This window comes from Salvelinus fontinalis, chromosome 13 (genome assembly GCF_029448725.1).
Source record: "Salvelinus fontinalis isolate EN_2023a chromosome 13, ASM2944872v1, whole genome shotgun sequence".
In the NCBI taxonomy this organism is placed as follows: domain Eukaryota; kingdom Metazoa; phylum Chordata; class Actinopteri; order Salmoniformes; family Salmonidae; genus Salvelinus; species Salvelinus fontinalis.
This window is the reverse complement of record NC_074677.1, coordinates 46,980,770-46,998,036: the sequence shown is the minus strand read 5'-3', so window position 1 is coordinate 46,998,036 and position 17,267 is coordinate 46,980,770. Positions and strand designations below refer to the sequence as shown.

At 41.9% G+C, this 17,267-nt stretch overlaps 1 protein-coding gene across 3 annotated transcripts; it reads right to left on the bottom strand.

The window, feature by feature from the left end:
• Nucleotides 1-2,973: 2,973 nt before the first annotated feature.
• On the bottom strand, nt 2,974-16,077 carry LOC129868814 (PHD finger protein 12-like). Of its 3 annotated transcripts, XM_055943070.1 has the most exons (14): nt 15,912-16,077; nt 15,284-15,458; nt 14,749-14,930; nt 13,470-13,542; nt 10,425-10,975; nt 6,949-7,081; nt 6,685-6,849; nt 6,386-6,544; nt 5,471-6,272; nt 5,216-5,362; nt 4,879-4,977; nt 4,671-4,753; nt 4,346-4,484; nt 2,974-4,178 (listed from the first exon to the last, which is right to left on the bottom strand). In XM_055943070.1, exons 2-14 carry the CDS (start codon nt 15,347-15,349, stop codon nt 3,790-3,792), a joined length of 2,988 nt encoding a protein of 995 aa, XP_055799045.1. In that variant the 5' UTR covers nt 15,350-15,458; nt 15,912-16,077; the 3' UTR covers nt 2,974-3,789. The 3 variants fall into 3 exon arrangements, with proteins under 3 accessions (XP_055799045.1, XP_055799044.1, XP_055799046.1); XM_055943069.1 differs by having other exon boundaries at nt 15,284-16,077; XM_055943071.1 differs by having other exon boundaries at nt 13,482-13,542; nt 15,284-16,077.
• Between the last annotated feature and the right edge of the window lie 1,190 nt (nt 16,078-17,267).

Here is a 17,267-nt window from a genome sequence, read left to right as displayed (position 1 = left end):
CTTGCAGGTCTCCCATCCCTTAGGTAAGTTTGCTAACCACTGCTCCAATAGAATTAACCCATTTAGGGGAGATTGTAAACTTCTCACATAGAAACTTCATTGGGGAAACGGATTTTCTTTACATGCTTTTTACGTTTGTATCACACCCCATTTTTGAGAAAGTCATGATTAAAGGGGCAATTTTAGGCCCTTTTTAGACCTATACATGCCTCCTGTAAGACCTTATGATCCATGATACAGACAACATCTTGGTGTCATACTCCTAAAGTGTGCTCTCGAAAATGTAGTATGTCAAGATTCTGAAAGAAATTTTTCCACATTCATTTATGACCCCGAAGAAGGCTGTGATGCCGAAACGTTGGCAAATAACAAATAAATTACTGGGAGTTTATATATGGAGTGTGCGACTTTCTTTATTTCGATAGTTTACACATTCTTTTATTCAACATAAAAAATATTAATCTGAATATCTAAAAATGACCTTTGTTGATTTGGCTTATTTTTTCTTGACATTGATTGTAACAATATACTCTTCAAACACATAACATTCCCAGAGTGGCTCTCGTACTTTTAAGATATATGACCCATTTTAAACATAGAAATTGACATTATAGGTCATTAACCAATTACAGATCCATTTTGCCATTCATTGAGCTGGTGGCTCTCATAAAATGTATCATTTCATCAGAATTAGTAGAGAGCCCACTCTAGAAATTTGATGTGCTTGTAGACTAGTATATTGTTCCAACCAATGTCTTGAAATTAACTAAATCAAAAAGGGTACTTTTATGATCTTCATAGTAATATTTTTTAAGTTGAATAAATTGTGGAAATGTGTATTTCAGAAGATAGATATACAGTGGGTATCAATATCTTAAGTATTCACCCCCCCTAGGATTTCTTCACATTTTATTGTTACAAAGTGGGATTAAAATGGATTTAATTGTCATTTTCTTAATCAACGGTCTACACATAATAGTCTGTAATGTCAAAGTGGAATAAAAGATCAACCATTTTAAAAATAAAACACTAATATACCTTGATTAGATTAGTATTCACCCCCCTTAGTCAATACATGTTAGAATCACCTTTGGCAGTGATTACAGCTGAAAGTCTCTAAGAGCTTTGCACCCCTGGGTTGTGCAATATTTACCCATTATTCTTTTCAAAATTCAAGCTCTGTCCAGGTATTGGAGTTCATAGCTAGACAGCCATTTTCAAGTCTTGCCATAGATTTTCAAGCAGATTTAAGTAAAAACTGTAACTTAACCACTCAAAGCATTGTCCTCTAAGTTGGTAAGCAACTCCAGTTAAGATTTGGCCTTGTGTTGTTGTTTTGCTGAAATGTGAATTCCCCTCCCTGTGTTCCAGACTGAAGAGGGTTTTCCTCTAGGACTTAGCCTGTGCTTAACATCATCTTGTTTCTTTTCATCCTGAAAAACTCCCCAGTCTTTGCCAATGTCAAGCATACCCATACCATGATGCAGCCACCACCATGTTTGAAAATAAAGAGGCAGTTATTCAGTGATGTGTATTGGATTTGCCCCAACATAAGGCTTGCATTTAGGCCAAAAAGTATATTCCTTTGCAGTATTACTTTAGTGCCTTGTTGCATACAGGAGGATGCATGTTTTGGAATATTTTTATATTTCTTTTCACTCTGTCATTTAGGTCATCACTGTAGTCACTACAATGCTGTGGATCCATCTCAGTTTTCTCCCATCACAGCCATTGGACTCTGTAGCTGTTTTAAAATCACCAAAGGCCTCATGTTGATACCCCTGAGCAGTTTCCTTCCTGTCCTGCAGCTCAGTTCAGAAGGACAACTGTATCTTTGATGTGTCTGGGTGGTTTAATACATCTTCACCATGCTTACAGACATGCTCCAGAACTTTGGCAACTAGTATTTTTTTAACCCTCCCACTTTGGGCTGGTGTCAGTGTAGGTCATACATGCATAATTGATGACCAGAAGGAATCTTACCTCAATTAGCCATGAAATCCATAGTTTGAAAGTGACTGTTTCCTGGAAGCTGTGTTGCAACATTTTCCCCCACCTGGATCAGCCCCCTAGCAATTCTAGTTTCAGCCCCTTACCATTTGAATGGCAGGTAGCAAGATGCACCCAGCAGAGCGGGAAAGAGTGCAATGATATGGTGCACATATCTGCATGTGACTAGTTCAGGGACCACTTTTGGCTTGTGAGTGCTACAGTACTTTTTTTATACAAAAGTATCTCTTTAAAGAGATATTCAATGTTTGATTTGTTATTGCTAGCCATCTATCAATCACTGCCCTTCTTTGAGGCTTTTGAAAAGCTCCCTTGTCTGTGTAGTTGAAATGCAATACTTGACTGAAGGACCTTGCATGGGGGACAGGAAGGGGTATTCATTAAAAAATCATGTCAACTCCTATTATTTCACACAGTGAGCCCATGTAACTTGTTAAGCCAAAATGTACTCCTGAACTAATTTATGATTGCCAAAACAAAAGGGGGTGAATAGTTATGCAACAACTATATTTTAGTTATTTCATTTATTTGTAGAATTTTATTCACTGACATGAAGTATCTTGTGTAGATCAATGACCCAAAAAATGTAATTAAATCAATTTCAATCCTACTTTGTAACGCAACAAATTTGAAAAAATGTCCAAAAGGGATGAACACGTATGATACCCACTGTATTCCATAGAGTTACACTATGAGGAGTATAATGACAACAAGGTGTCTATTATGTACAGTTCAGACATCAGGTCTTACAGAGGGAATGTATAGGTCTAAAAAGTGCCTAAAATGCCCACTTTCATGATAGAAAATAAAAAGTGATACAAAAATGTAAAAAACATGTGAAACATCCTTCCTCCCAATGTGAGAATTGCCAGAACAATCGGATACCAAAAATATTTTCGGGCTATGCTGGCATGGAATCGCCCAATTGGTTGTTAGCAACGAATGAAATGACAGAAGCCACGGTGTTAACTGACACTTAAAAATCTTTAGGTATTTACAGTGACTATGACAGACAAGAAACCAAGTCAAAGTTGCTTTGTATTTACAGAGTACATGACAAAGTTCAGATGAATTATTTCTAAAAACAGACACTATTGAAAAGAAACTGGACTAAAACTTTTGAAAAGTACGGCACAAAATTCACATGAAGCACTGGAAAGATTATAAAGCCAAAATGGCCATAATTGAAGATTGCATACAGAATCCTATGCTTCCCTTGTTCTATGTTAAAATTATTCTTAATCATGTATATTTTGTGTGTATTTCAACACACACAACAATGTATACAACATGTATGTATAAGCATGGATGTGTACACATGTTTGAATATAGTGCTACTGTAGTGCAATAGTAGCAAAAAAAACATCTGAACACAACTACTTTTTCAGATACAGTACACAGACTAAACTTATAAAAAGTAAATAAAGTTGCATTTTCAGAAAAAAGAAAAAAAAAAGTTTATGCCATCATTACTGGCAAAAATAGAATGATTGGAGTTCTTTACAAGTATGCTGGAAACCTGGTGATGTTTTCATTTCTTCACATAATGTCAACAATAAACCAGCCCCTTTTTCAAAGCCAATTCAAAATCTTTCAGAAAATTGTCCAGTTACAAAAAATAACAATACAAATTGTATGTGCAACTTGCCCACAAAATCTGAGACTGAAAAATACTTCATTTCATGCAAATGTATGAACATCAAAAAAGCTCTCTTTTTGATGCAGTATACAAGTATAGCTGCTGAGGCTGGTTCTTCTTGCTGAGGGGACATGATTGGGCTAGGGGACAGGGTTAGGGTGCAGCACTGGCACTTGGTGGAGCTGGGAGGTGGACGTGTGCTTGTCAGAGGGTTCTGTTCCCTCCTGGCACTGGGGGGTGGCAGTGGTGGTAGTTGGGTTGTTAAGGGTTTCCTTTTTGGGCTGCTTGCAGGCAAACTCTGTAATACTGAAGACAAACTGCATGCAGCCCAGCTTGACGAAGCTGCCGTGGTGGAGCAGGGCAGTGCCCTCCCAGCCTGCCCCACTGCCCCCGATCAGACTGGAGCTGCTGGCCTTGCAGTCGCAGCAGGGGCTAGAAGGAGTCACCTGACACTGACTCATCACCCCCTCCTCTAGCACCATGGGCTCCCCTGCCCCTTCCTCTTCCTGCTTCCTCCTCTTGCAGCGCTCTGCGGGTTACAAGCATTACAAAACACTCAGACCTTTGAATACCATCACCTGCCTCTGCTTTAACAACATTAGGAAACATGGCATGTCAGAGCATGGTCCTTTATCAGAGGTAAAATGTTAATTCCTTCCTGATTCTATAGAAGGCCATGAGAGGAGCTCCACTCACTGATAATGTTCTGCACTTTGGAGACCAGGCTGCTGGAGGGGCTGGGCCCAGTCTTCTCAGAGAAGTCACAGGAGTACAGCACATTGTCCACCGTTGTCCCATGTTCACTGTAGTTGAGGAGCTCATACTGCTTGGTGTTCTGATCAAGGCAAGAGCAGTTACAGATGAAATATTTAATTCACAGAGCAGCTTCTAAAAGAAATCCCTGAAGCAAGAAAAAATAGATATCAAATGTATTTATACTGTATTTCTTCACAGTTCAACAACTTATTGAAAATGTATTCCAAAACCAAGTACATGTTTAAATGTGAAATGACCCACTCACCTCATCATAGAAGATGCAGGCATGTTTTCCTGAAACGTAATTACAATGACCATAGTTTGTAAGGCACACGTCCATGTCAGCACCTGCAAATAACAAGACATAACCTCAAGTCAGCAAAATCTGCCAGGGGTGGAAGACACCTTTACATGAATAGAAGGTCCTGTGATTGGGTCATGTTGTGTTATTTGGGATTGGGAGTGAATCGTACCAGTTCCTATGTACAGGCTTCTGTAGCACATACGGACAGCTCCTCCTTTCCCAGTCAAAGGATAAAACACAGCCCTTGCCTGGATATCCTTGTTTTGTGCTGAGAAAGAAAATAACACATTCTCTTCCTCACAATGCTGCATTATACAGAGCAGTCAAATGTAACAATACAGGATAAACTAAGGGATGATTTTACAAACATGAAAGGTGGATAGAAGTAATGGACATCAATATAAATGGACAGAATAATAAGAGTGAAGATGGTAAGGTTAGTGAGGGAATGGACAGTGAGTCAGAAATATAGGGAATACAAAATGGTGATGATAATGAAATCTTACCTTCTGTAGGCTGGGGTTGTGGAACAGGAGGTAGGCTGATACAGCTGCTCTGTGGAGGGGAAGGGGCTTTAGGCCCAAACAGCTGCTGGATCCTCTGCCAGGCCAGGAGTTCAATGAACTTCTCATCCAGACTACTCATCTGAATCTCTGAAAATAATCATGTTGTTAGCAAAAAGAGAATGAATTCAGTTAGTGTGGATCCAACTTTTCCTCACCAATCTAAAATGTGTCTTACTAAAATCAGGTGAGACTTACCACCATGGCAGTCTGCCACAGCCTTCAGACGGCTGGACAGGTCTCCCATAGAGAAAGAGCAGGGGAGCAGAGAACCAATCCTGGTGGTCACAGCATCACGACTGACTTTCCCATCTGCTGGTGGGGTGGAGCCCAGCTTGGTCACCCCCTTGATCTGGTATGGTGCTCTGGGTGGAGTGAGGGCACAGGACCCCACGGTGCTGCTGCTACTGGTTAGAGCAGGGCCCTGTGTGCCTGGGGAGGGTCTGTGAGGTGGAGAGGGGCCTCTGAGGTCTGGTTTGAAGGGGCAGGTGGATGAGGAGGCCGTCCCTTCACAGGGTCTTAAGAGGGTGTTCTCGGTCTTGACCACAGCTTTACCAGTGTGGTTGGTTAACTCCGGGCTGGAAGTTGCTGGTGTCTGAGGAACAGGCCTATCAGGACCTGAGGGGTCTCTCAGCTTGTGGAGGTTGTCCTGTCTGCAGGCCTCTGGACTCCCATTGGTCCAAGACAGCTGCTCCTCCAGGGGACCGTTAACATTACTGGGCCCACAGTTGTGACAAGGCTTCTCTGTACACATGCTACACTTCCCTTCCTTGAGTGCAGGCACCCCCTGGGGGCAAACTGCTGCACTGTCAGCTTTAGGCTTGGAGGCTGGCGACTCTGTCCGGTTAGAAGTGCATACAGCACTTCCCTCCTCTGCTGTGACACAGGGTTTGATGTCAGCCTTGTCCATTTTCCCAGAGTCCCATTCGGACGACAGCTTCTGCTTGGCTGACAGATGTCTCACTATGCTGCACTGGAGTGTGATGACATCTCTGAGCCACTAGGAGACAACACAGGAAAACAGAACACATTCAATCAGTATTAAAGATGTGGGATTTGTTTACTCTCATGAGACATTGTATATCACTGCTGGGTAACACGCCAGTTACCTACCTCCTGTTGCTCATCTTCACTGGTTAAGTGCTGAGAGGGTGTAAAGTGCTGCTGAGGGGGTTCTGAACTGCTGTTACAGATCAGCTCCCCGTTGCGGATCCCTGCCGGGGCAATCATGGCCGGGGGACACTTGTACTGGGACTTTATAGAATCAGGGACCTGTCGAGAGACACACACACAAGATGTGTCTAGTTACAAGATGTGACAACAGTGAGCAGTGGTGTGTTACATGTCACCTCATCTGACAGAGGAAGCACTGTTGTAACCCACAGTAGTAGTACAGGGACTAGCAGGCTGACCTTGAGGGTTTTCTTCAGCTGTGTGTGGGTTCCTCGGCGGACGGGGGTGTTGAGACGATGCACCCGCTGCAGGAAGTCCACCTTGACGGCATGCTGGGACATCCTGTCCTGAAACTGGTCAAACAGTTGGCAGCGACCGCTCAACGGCAGGCTCCTCTGCTTCAGCTGGAAGGGGCACAATCAGGTCAATACCATTAAAACAACATCAACACGTTTTCAATACGTAGATGTGTGTGACCATAAAAAAAGCTTTAGCTTACTTACCACCATGTGTTCTATGTGATTGGGACACATCCACTTGCCCACAGGCATGGCAGTAAGAGGGGGGTCCAGACAGTCCATGTGGAACAGGAGGGGGCAATAGTCACACTGGATTAATGGTGCCAACCTGCAGCTCCTACAACACAGAATCACAAAAACACGGGTTAGATTTATGAGTGAAACAAATAAACTGCTAAATATCCTCAAAATAGAGCTAGGGGTAGTCTGCTCTAATGGTTTAGTGGAAAGAGGGGATCACTTGAAGGCCAGAGACAAATGGATTTCCAACCCACACTAGCTAGGTTTCCATCCAAATGGCGTGGAGTGTGAGGTGGAGCTCTCGGGCTCCGAGCCCTGGGAGTCGTCCTCCACGTCTAGCATGTCATCATCCATGTCGTTCATGCGAATATTCTAAAATATGCATAAAGAAAATATGTACATTTTCCCTGTAGTGGGGTTTCCACCAAACCGACTTGCAGATAAAAAAACAGCACTTGATGAGAGAAGCGGAAAATTCAATTGTGTGCGTTGTTTTCATGTACCGAATAAAAATCTACAAAAAGGTCAATGTGTTTCCATCGCATTTTCAACTCTACTGATAGTTGGGTCACAGAAACTGTTGCGTTAAAATAGCAAAATGTGCCTACTCTGGTCTTGGTAAATGTGCTCTAGCCGACAGCTGGCAGATAGTGTGTGTAGCTAGTCAACATGACGACATCATTATGGATAAGAGCGAGAAAATGTGGACTTGTCAAATGGCAGTCAAGCATCGATGATCATGTCACCTTGATATTTGTTGGAAAGGAGCATCAAGCTCATAACATGCACTTTCAACACCCTGTGAAGTTCATCACAACGTCATTCATATGTAGCCTAATAAACTGCATGGTTTCCTGAGTCGTAGTGGAAGGATCACACACACATCATTGCGACTACTAGTTTTCTTCGATATGATATCAGTATTTTCGCATGAAGGCATTTCCACCGCCATTTCTCACATAATACATTTACAGACAACAAAAAAATGACCCACTATGTCAAATTAACAAATTCTCTTGGCATTTATAAAATTATACCAAAACTTCCTGTTTCCATCACAGCTGCCGTGATTTTTATTTTATACAGAGTGAATTTACTTGCATGAAAACTGTGGATGGAAATGTGGTTACTGTCTGGAATACTGGCAGAGTCACTGTCTGTGGCAGAGACCCTAAGCCAAGCCCCATCATTCCAGAATATATAAAAATTCTCAGTGAGATAGTTTGAATTCCCCTTTCTCTCTGGCCAGCCCTGTGGGTTGTGCATTCTGTGGTATTCCTGACATAGCCAAGTCTCTGATGCCAGCTCATAGAGGCACTCTAGAGTGTGGTAAATAACACAAAAACAAAACTACAGAACATTTTGGTGCCTCGCTGAAATAAACATCAGGACAAACTCTACAACCCCTCTAAAGAATATAAAAAAATAAGATGGTCTGTCAGTCAAGCATTTTTTTTTTTTAAATATATCTCCCCAGAAAAAAGAAAGAAAAAAACACCTCAAAAACACATGTACAGTGCATTCGGAAAGTATTAAGACCACTTGACCGTTTCCACATTTTGCTTTGTTATAGCATTATTCAAAAATGGATTAAATAAAACTTCAATCTACACACAATACCCCATAATGACAAAGAGAAAACAGGTGTTCAGAAATGTTTGCCAATTGATTAAAAATAGAAAAAAAACAGTAATACCTTATGTAAATAAGTATTCAGACCCTTTGCTATGAGACTAAAAATTTAGCTCAGATGCATCCTGTTTCCATTAATCATCCTTGAGATGTTTCTCCAACTTGGAGTCCACCTGTGGTAAATTCAAATGACTGGGAAAGGCATACACCGGTCTATATAAGGTCCCACAGTTGATAGTGCATGTCAGAGCAAAAACCAAGCCATGAGGTCAAAGGAATTGTACGTAGAGCTCCGAGACAGGATTGTGTCGAGGCACAGATCTGGGGAAGGGTACCAAAATATTTCTGCAGCATTGAAGGTCCCCAAGAACACAGTGGCCTCCATCATTCTTAAAAGAAAGAAGTTTGGAACAACCAAGACTCTTCCTAGAGCTAAACTGAGCAATCGGGGGAGAAGGACCTTGGTCAGGGAGGTGACCAAGAACCCGATGGACACTGACAGAGCTCCAGAGTTTCTCTGTGGAGATGGGAGAACCTTTGAGAAGGACAACCAGCTCTGCAACACTTCACCGATCGGACCTTTATGGACAGAAGCCACTCTTCAGTAAAATGCACATGACAGCTCGCTTGAAATTTGCCAAAGGGCACCTAAAGGACTCTCAGACCATGAGAAACAAGATTCTCTGGTCTGATGAAACCAAGATTGAACTTTTTGGCCTGAAGGCCAAGTGTGACATCTGGAAGAAACCTGGCACCATCCCTACGGTGAAGCATGGTAGAGGCAGCATCATGCTGTGGTGATGTTTTTCAGCAGCAGGGGATGGGAAACTAGTCAGGATCGAGGGAAAGATGAACGGAGCAAAGTATAGAGAGATCATTGATGAAGAGTGCTCTGGACTTCAGACTGGGGCAAAGGTTCACCTTCCAACAGGACAACGACCCTAAGCACACAGCCAAGACAAAGCAGGAGTGGCTTCGGGACAAGTCTATGAATGTTCTTGAGTGGCCCAGCCAGAGCCCGGACTTGAACCCAATCGAACTTCCCTGGAGAGACCTGAAAATACCTGTGCAGCGACACTCCCCATCCAAACCTGACAGAGCTTGAGAGGATCTGCAGAGAAGAATGGGAGAAACTCCCCAAATACAGGTGTGCCAAGCTTGTAGCATCATACCCAATTAGACTCGAGGCTGTAACCACTGCCAATGGTGCTTCAACAAAGTACTGAGTAAAGGGTCTGAATACTTATTTAAAATGTGATATTTCAGTTTATTATTTACACATTTGCAAAAATGTCTTAACCTGTTTTTGCTTTGTCATTATGGGGTATTGTGTGTATATTGATGAGGGGGAAAAACAATTTAATCAATTTTAGAATAAGGCTATAACGTAATTTTTTGGGGCAAAAGGTCAGAACTTCTGAATGAACTGTATATACACAGATATACATGTATATAGCTCCCCTTGTGTGCGCTTACGGTAATACGGTATACACATGTACCGTACAGAAACGGTATGATATTTGAAAATGTTAATATCACCCAACAGTAGTATACTGTATATTTTCATAGTAAACTATGCAATAATTTCTATGCCTTTTAAAAGAACGTCAAAACAGCTGTGAAATAATGTGTGATCTGCATATAACTGGATAACGTATCTCCTTTCCGGATTTGTTCTCAAAGCCTAGTAATGTATGTAACATCTGGTGCCAAAAAATCCCAGTTAGCCTACACAAAAACATTTAGATTATTAAAAGAAAGGCACTGATATTTGGTTATTAAAACATTGGCCTTGCTGTTGTCCGTACCTGCCACAGGGATAGCAGACCTTCACCGGTAGTGGGACCAGCCCATTGTGGTCCAGCTCATGCTGCAGTCGCTTCACATTCTTCCCAGTCATCTCATCTCTCCTCCTTTTTTTACTGGTTCCTGGAAGTGCAGTTGTGCAGGTGAGCTCATTGGGAAGCTGGAACTGCGTGGGGTTCCTCTCCATGGCTGCTGCTATCAGAAGATCAAAGGGCCTCTTGAGGTGTGGGGTGGAGCTCTCGGGCTCTGAGCCCTGCGAGTCGTCCTCTACGTCTAGCATGTCATCATCCATGTCGTTCTGCTCCGAGGGCGTGGCGGTGTCTGTGGAGGCGGTGGAGGTTGGGGTGTTGGGTCTACTGCTGGGCCTCCTCTCCAGGAGACGGACCTGGGCCACAGCTGCAGCTCTCAGGCCTGTGGTGCCTCCTACTGCAGCCGTGGGGTCCAGCCTCAGGGTGCCTGGGGTCAGCTCTAACTCTGCTGCAGGAGAGGGAGACTGCTTAGACAGCTGGCGGTCCAGCAGACCATTTATCTGCTCCTTCTTTAGCTCCCGCTTCTATGACACAAGAAACAACGTGTTAACAGTCTGAACAGCCCTGATTAAACCAGTCTCACCAAACAATTTTTGAATTTTATTAGGATCCCCATCAGCCGACGCCAATGGCGGCAGCTAGTCTTACCAGTGTCCAACGTATAACGAAAATTACATACCAAAGACTTAACACAGCCATGCAATCTCTATAGACAAACATTGGTAGTAGAATGGCCTTACTGAAGAGCTCAGTAACTTTTAACGTGGCACCGTCATAGGATGCCAACTTTCCAAAAAGTCAGTTTGTCAAATTTCTGCCCCGGTCAACTGTATGTGCTGTTATTGTGAAGTGGAAACATCTAGGAGCAACAACAGCCAGCTGCGAAGTGGTAGGCCACACAAGCACACAGAACAGGCCCGCCGGGTGCTGAAGCGCGTAAAAAATAACCTGTCCTCGGTTGCAACACTCACTACAGAGATCCAAACTGCCTCTGGAAGCAACGGCAGCACAAGATCTATTCATCGGGAGAGTCATTGAATGGGTTTCTAAGGCCGAGCAGCCGCACACAAGCCTAAGCTCACCATGCACAATGCCAATCGCAGGCTGGAGTGGTGTGAAGCTCGTCACTATTGGACTTTGGAGCAGTGGAAACATTCTCTGGAGTGATGAATCACGCTTCACCATCTGGTAGTCCGGACTAATCAGGGTTTGGCAGATGCCAGGAGAACGCTACCTGCCTGAATGCATACTGCCAACTGTAAAGTTTGGTGGAGGAGGAATTATAGTCTGGGGCTGTTTTTATTTTTATTTTTTTGACCTTTATTTAATCTTTATTTAACTAGGCAAGTCAGTTAAGAACACATTCTTATTTTTAATGACGAGGCAGAACAACAGATTTTTAACCTTGTCAGCTCGGGGGATCCAATCTTGCAACCTTACAGTTAACTAGTCCAATGCTCTAACACCTGATTACATTGCACTCCACGAGGAGCCTGCCTGTTATGCGAATGCAGTAAGCTAAGGTAAATTGCTAGCTAGCATTAAACTTATCTTATAAAAAACAATCAATCAATGACTGTCATTGCTCCAATGTGTACTTAAACATAAACATCAATGCCTTTCTTAAAATCAATACAAGTATATATTTTTAAAGCTGCATATTTAGCTAAAAGAAATCCAGGTTAGCAGGCAATATTAACCAGGTGAAATTGTGTCATTTCTCTTGCGTTCATTGCACACAGAGTCAGGGTATATGCAACAGTTTGGGCCGCCTGGCTCTTTGCGAACTAATTTGCCAGAATTTTACGTAATTATGACATAACATTGAAGGTTGTGCAATGTAACAGGAATATTTAGACTCATGGATGCCACCCTTTAGATAAAATACGAAACGGAAAAATCGTTTTGTTTTCGAGGTGATAGTTTCCGGATTAGTCAAAGGTATATGGTTTAGAGAGAAATAGTCGACGCGTTATAATTCCTGTAATAACTTCTGAACTTGAAAGGGGTTCCTTCGTTATTTTACCGTTCCTGTCTTCCATAGAGAATGTCTTGATCTACTTCAAATAAGGTCTGTGTTTCGTTCAGGCTTAAACCGCCTCGACGTTTTGATACCCGTGTAAATCTCACTAGGATAAGGTAACGTTTGTCAACATATTTTCATAAATCCACTCTACAAATTTTTTTATCTTCGCTTATATTTAGCCAATATTGATCAGTTACCTTGTCCTATGGATATCTACACAGTTATAAAATTGGCACGGTGGTGTACGAAACTCAGACCTTATTTTAAGTGAATCTAAAAATATCCTAAGGAATAAATGAAGGAACCGCTTTTCAGATTTTGCTAAAAGGTGTCATGGGAATTATGACTCGCACTTTGGTCGTCAATTCTTACCATGCCCATTATTAAAATAGGATTTCCTGCATATAGAAATTACAGTTTTTGTTTTCAACATTCATCACAGGTAACTTACACTCTATTTTTATTCAAACAGTTGAGAGTATTTGTCTCCTAAGCAGACTCTTCAGTATCATTGCCACTTCAGAGCTGTGTGTGTGTGTGTATATTTATGTATTATATTAAGTTAAAATAAAAGTGTTCATTGAGTATTGTTGCAATTGTCATTATTAGAAAAATGTGTGTGCGTGTATGATATATATATATATATAATTTTTAAAATGTATTTAAATAAATCGGCATTTTTTGTCCTCCAATAATCGGTATCGGCGTTGAAAAATCATAATCGGTCGACCTCTAGTTCCAACATCTTGTGGAAAGCCTTCCCAGAATAGTAGAGGCTCTTATAGCAGCAAAGGGGGGGACCAACTCCGTATTATGTCCATGATATTGGAATGAGATGTCGACAAGCAGCTGTCCACATACTTTTGGTCATGTAATGTACATGACAGTACATACACACAAAAAGTAGGTCACATATCCAAATGACGGAAGCAGTCAACACCTCACAAACAAAAGGTTATTCCTTCCCATGTTTTAACACAGATTTAACTCACCTTCCTACGCACCATGCAACGATGACACATCCAGTCTCCAGGGGGCAGCATCTCCTTACTCAGGGGTGGGTTGCTGCAGGGAGTTCAACGCAAATCAGCAATTCATAACGTCCAATGCCCTCACAATGTAACCTGGTTTACAAGTTCCAGAGTTATGGCGTTGAGGCTATTTTTCTACATTGAAATAACTGTGGAAATGCTAGAGACCTGTAGCTGATGAAAGACAGGGGAGAGAGAATTAATTCAAAAGGGCTCTTTTTGGGCAGAGTGCCAAGGTCCCTGGGCACAGTCTCACAGTTCCGTGGCAAAGGTATGTGTTGAATCTATTGAAAATGCTGTTGGTCCAAAACCAACATCGATTCATTCAAGCTTTCCAAGAAAGACAGACTGCAGTGATGTAAAAAGAGGAGCACTACCATAATAAATAAACAATTCACTTTCCTCAGCAAAAACCTTTCATGCTCTATGAAACCGTTGAGGCAACAATCCAAGGGCATTGATAACACTATCCTAGAAGCAAAATAATAAAATAAAAAAACTCTGTCAAACTGTAGTCCAGGCTAAGAGTAGAAAGGCCCTGGTAGGTGCTTCATGACACCAAACAGCAGCCTTGGTCTGCTCAGCCCACTGTCCCAGCAGCACATGCCATGGTTAATGATTATTTATACCGTCAATGAGGCAGCACACTGCACAGTCAGGTTCCCTGAGCTCCTCATTGCCTCACCAGAAAGCTCAACTAAACCTCGCCAACATCTGCAAGCTCATTAAATACTGGAAATGGCTGTTAGGAGAGGAGTAAGTGTGGACTGTGTGGACTAGAGAATGAGCTAAATGTATGCCAGAAATATGTCTTCATTGACTGAAGAGAAGCATGGCTAAGTAGCTGAAACATGGCAGTAGCTAAGTGCAGAATTTAGTGCAGACATGTCTTCTGCACAGAAAATGGTCAACACACGCTACAGTAGTTATATACAAGAACAAAGCTACAGAGTTTTAACATGTAGACCCAACCAATAGGGTGGCAGAATAAACACCATGTAGACCTAACCAATAGGGTGGCAGAATACACATGTCTCACCGTGTTGAAAAACTGAGCTACAGCGCCACAATGTGGCAACTATTGTGCATTAGATTAGCTGACAATAGTTAGCAGGAGTTTGTCTGTCAGTAGTCAACTGCTTCCCACAAAGTTAAATCAACCACAAATACTGCCTTGCACATTGGTAGGAACACTGGGAAGTCATTACTGTAAATGGAAAGATATCAATCATAAACATACCAGCACTGTAGATGAAAGGCTGCGGGACAATGATCACAACAGAGGAGGTCGCCTCCCTCTCTGCAACTGTCACAGGTGTCGTGATTCGTCGCTCTCCCCGCTCTCCGTGCGTTTTTATCTGGTTTCCGACCTCTTTTTTCTCCATCTTCAGACTTGGGAGGCGCGAGCAATGCTTGTATTTGCTACAAAGTATCAGCAAACGAGTACAGGGATACATCTGATTATCTGCATTGTTGCACAGTATCTACTGTAGTGTCAAGTCTGCCACACAACAAACCAATTTAATGAGCTAGCTACAAAGTAACACCTTCAGTCAATGGTTTGACTTAACTTTTTGATGACATGCCTTCTGGCAGAGGTTAGCTAGAGAGAGCAATGGCGTCCTGTAGAGTTAGCTAGAGAGCTAGCTACAAACGTTGCACTGCCACTGGGCCCTAACCAACTACCTAGCAAGCTTCTACTAGAAACAGAAAAAGAAAACAAACGTATAACGTTAGTTATTTTCTCATCATCATAGTAATAGTAAAGGCTTTACCTGCATAAGACCACCAGAAGTGTCAAGATCGTAGACAATCGTTGGGGTCTCCATTTTATCCCACATTCAAACACAGCCGAAGTGAGCAAACAAGCAGCTCTGTTTAACGAATACTTCAAACAATGTTTGACAAGAGGCGATATCCTCACTGTCAGCAGATTATTCCCAAACAACGCTGTCGTGAAAAAAATAAACAAGTTCCTACTGGTTAGTTTGCTAATTGTTAGTTAAATGGAGAACACACGGTTGTTCCCATGAAGATCCAACGCCTCCCTTCAGTTAAGATCAAATACGAAGTCCTTTCTTCATGAAATCCTTGGCTTAGCTAGCTAACGTTAGCATGGTTGTCCTTAATAGTTTCCCTTCTGCTTCGTTGTCCCAACTGTGTAATGCAAAAATATAAAACAGTACTTCTCTTGTTGCCAAATTGGAGAAAAGATAAGGTACAATACCACAGATATTTGGCTTTTGGACTTACTACTGAGGCCTAGCTTTGTACATGATGGTGCTTGTCCCTACGCCGGTGGTTGAAGCTAACGTTAGCTATGATGCTGTTTATAGAGGCAGAGGCATATCTGTTCCCTTCCATATTAAATACGGCTATAAAATAACACAGTATCTCACATACCTGACATATACTTGCAAATAGATGAAGTACTGTCCTTGTATACGGGTAAAAACAGTGCCGAAACTGTAGAAAGCTAAATGGTTATTGTTGTTGTGAAGAAACGCTAGCTTGCTAAGCATCATCCCTGATACTGCTTCCTTCAGCCTCACCATGGAGTTGGCGCAAATTTACGTAGAACTACGTTTTGAGCATGCGCTCTATAACCGCGCTCTCGTCTTGGTAGAGGCAAAAATGGGCGTTTCGGGTAGCAGCTTGAGCTTTGGGTACAAATAACACGATAACCAAGAACATAATAAAAAATATTGTCATCCGTGGAAAATAATCGTCATAAATCATATCAGGAATGTGGTTGTTGTGTTAGTGTGAACAATTATTGCAAGCTTATTGACTTTGGCAACTGTAACTGGCCAGAAAACAAACGACTCCTAATTCCCTTGTTCCAATAGTAAATCTGCATCCTTCTATTTGTCCTTCTGACGAGGGAGGCGCGAGTCTAGGCCCAGTATAAATTCCAGTCAATCTTCCTATTGACTATTCCCAGAAATCCTCATGAGGGTGTTGCCCTTTTCAATTTTAATTAAGGTAAATCATGGAATAAATTAGAAATGGACCAATTATATTCATGAGGATTTATTTAAATTGTGAAAATTATCATTTCCAAAAAGTCCTGGAGCTCTTGATTTAAGTGGGCCTACATTCAGTAATCTGTCCCAACAATCTTCTATAATGTATTTTCCTTACCTCTATTCACTCACAGTTACAGAGAGAAATCTGAAAATGGGCAGCCCTAATAGCGTTAGTTTACTCACCTTACCTGCAGTGGCGATTTTAGCATGTAAATCTTGGTGGGGCAAAAAATACAAAAAGTGGGATGCATGCCAGAAAAGACATTACACAACACAACACTAAGCAAGACATTAATTAATTGCACTATAACTACAAACGGTGCCCACAACTGTTAGGGCCTACATAAAGCTGTCCCAACAACTTACCACTGCTACACCTGGCTAACAGCGGAGTCTTGTCTGGCAGCGAAACATTTAACTTAGCCTCATTTACTGCCTTTTTTAAAAACATAGCTGATATGGCTGACTTGTTTAAACAAATGTGGTTTCTAATGTTAATTGAGATGTACAAACTATGGCATAAGGGGATGACGAGTGGATAAGAGGCAATCTGTAATTTCAATTAAGACATTAATGAGTGAGCTAGGATGGAAGTAATGTTAGTCAATATAAACATTTGTTTAGATATTGAAATGTACAGCGACAGAATACAAAACATGGGCCGTTCTTAAAGTGTTCTCCCTGTACACCAAGTCAGAATCCTGGGATAAATAAAGGGAGCATATAAGCA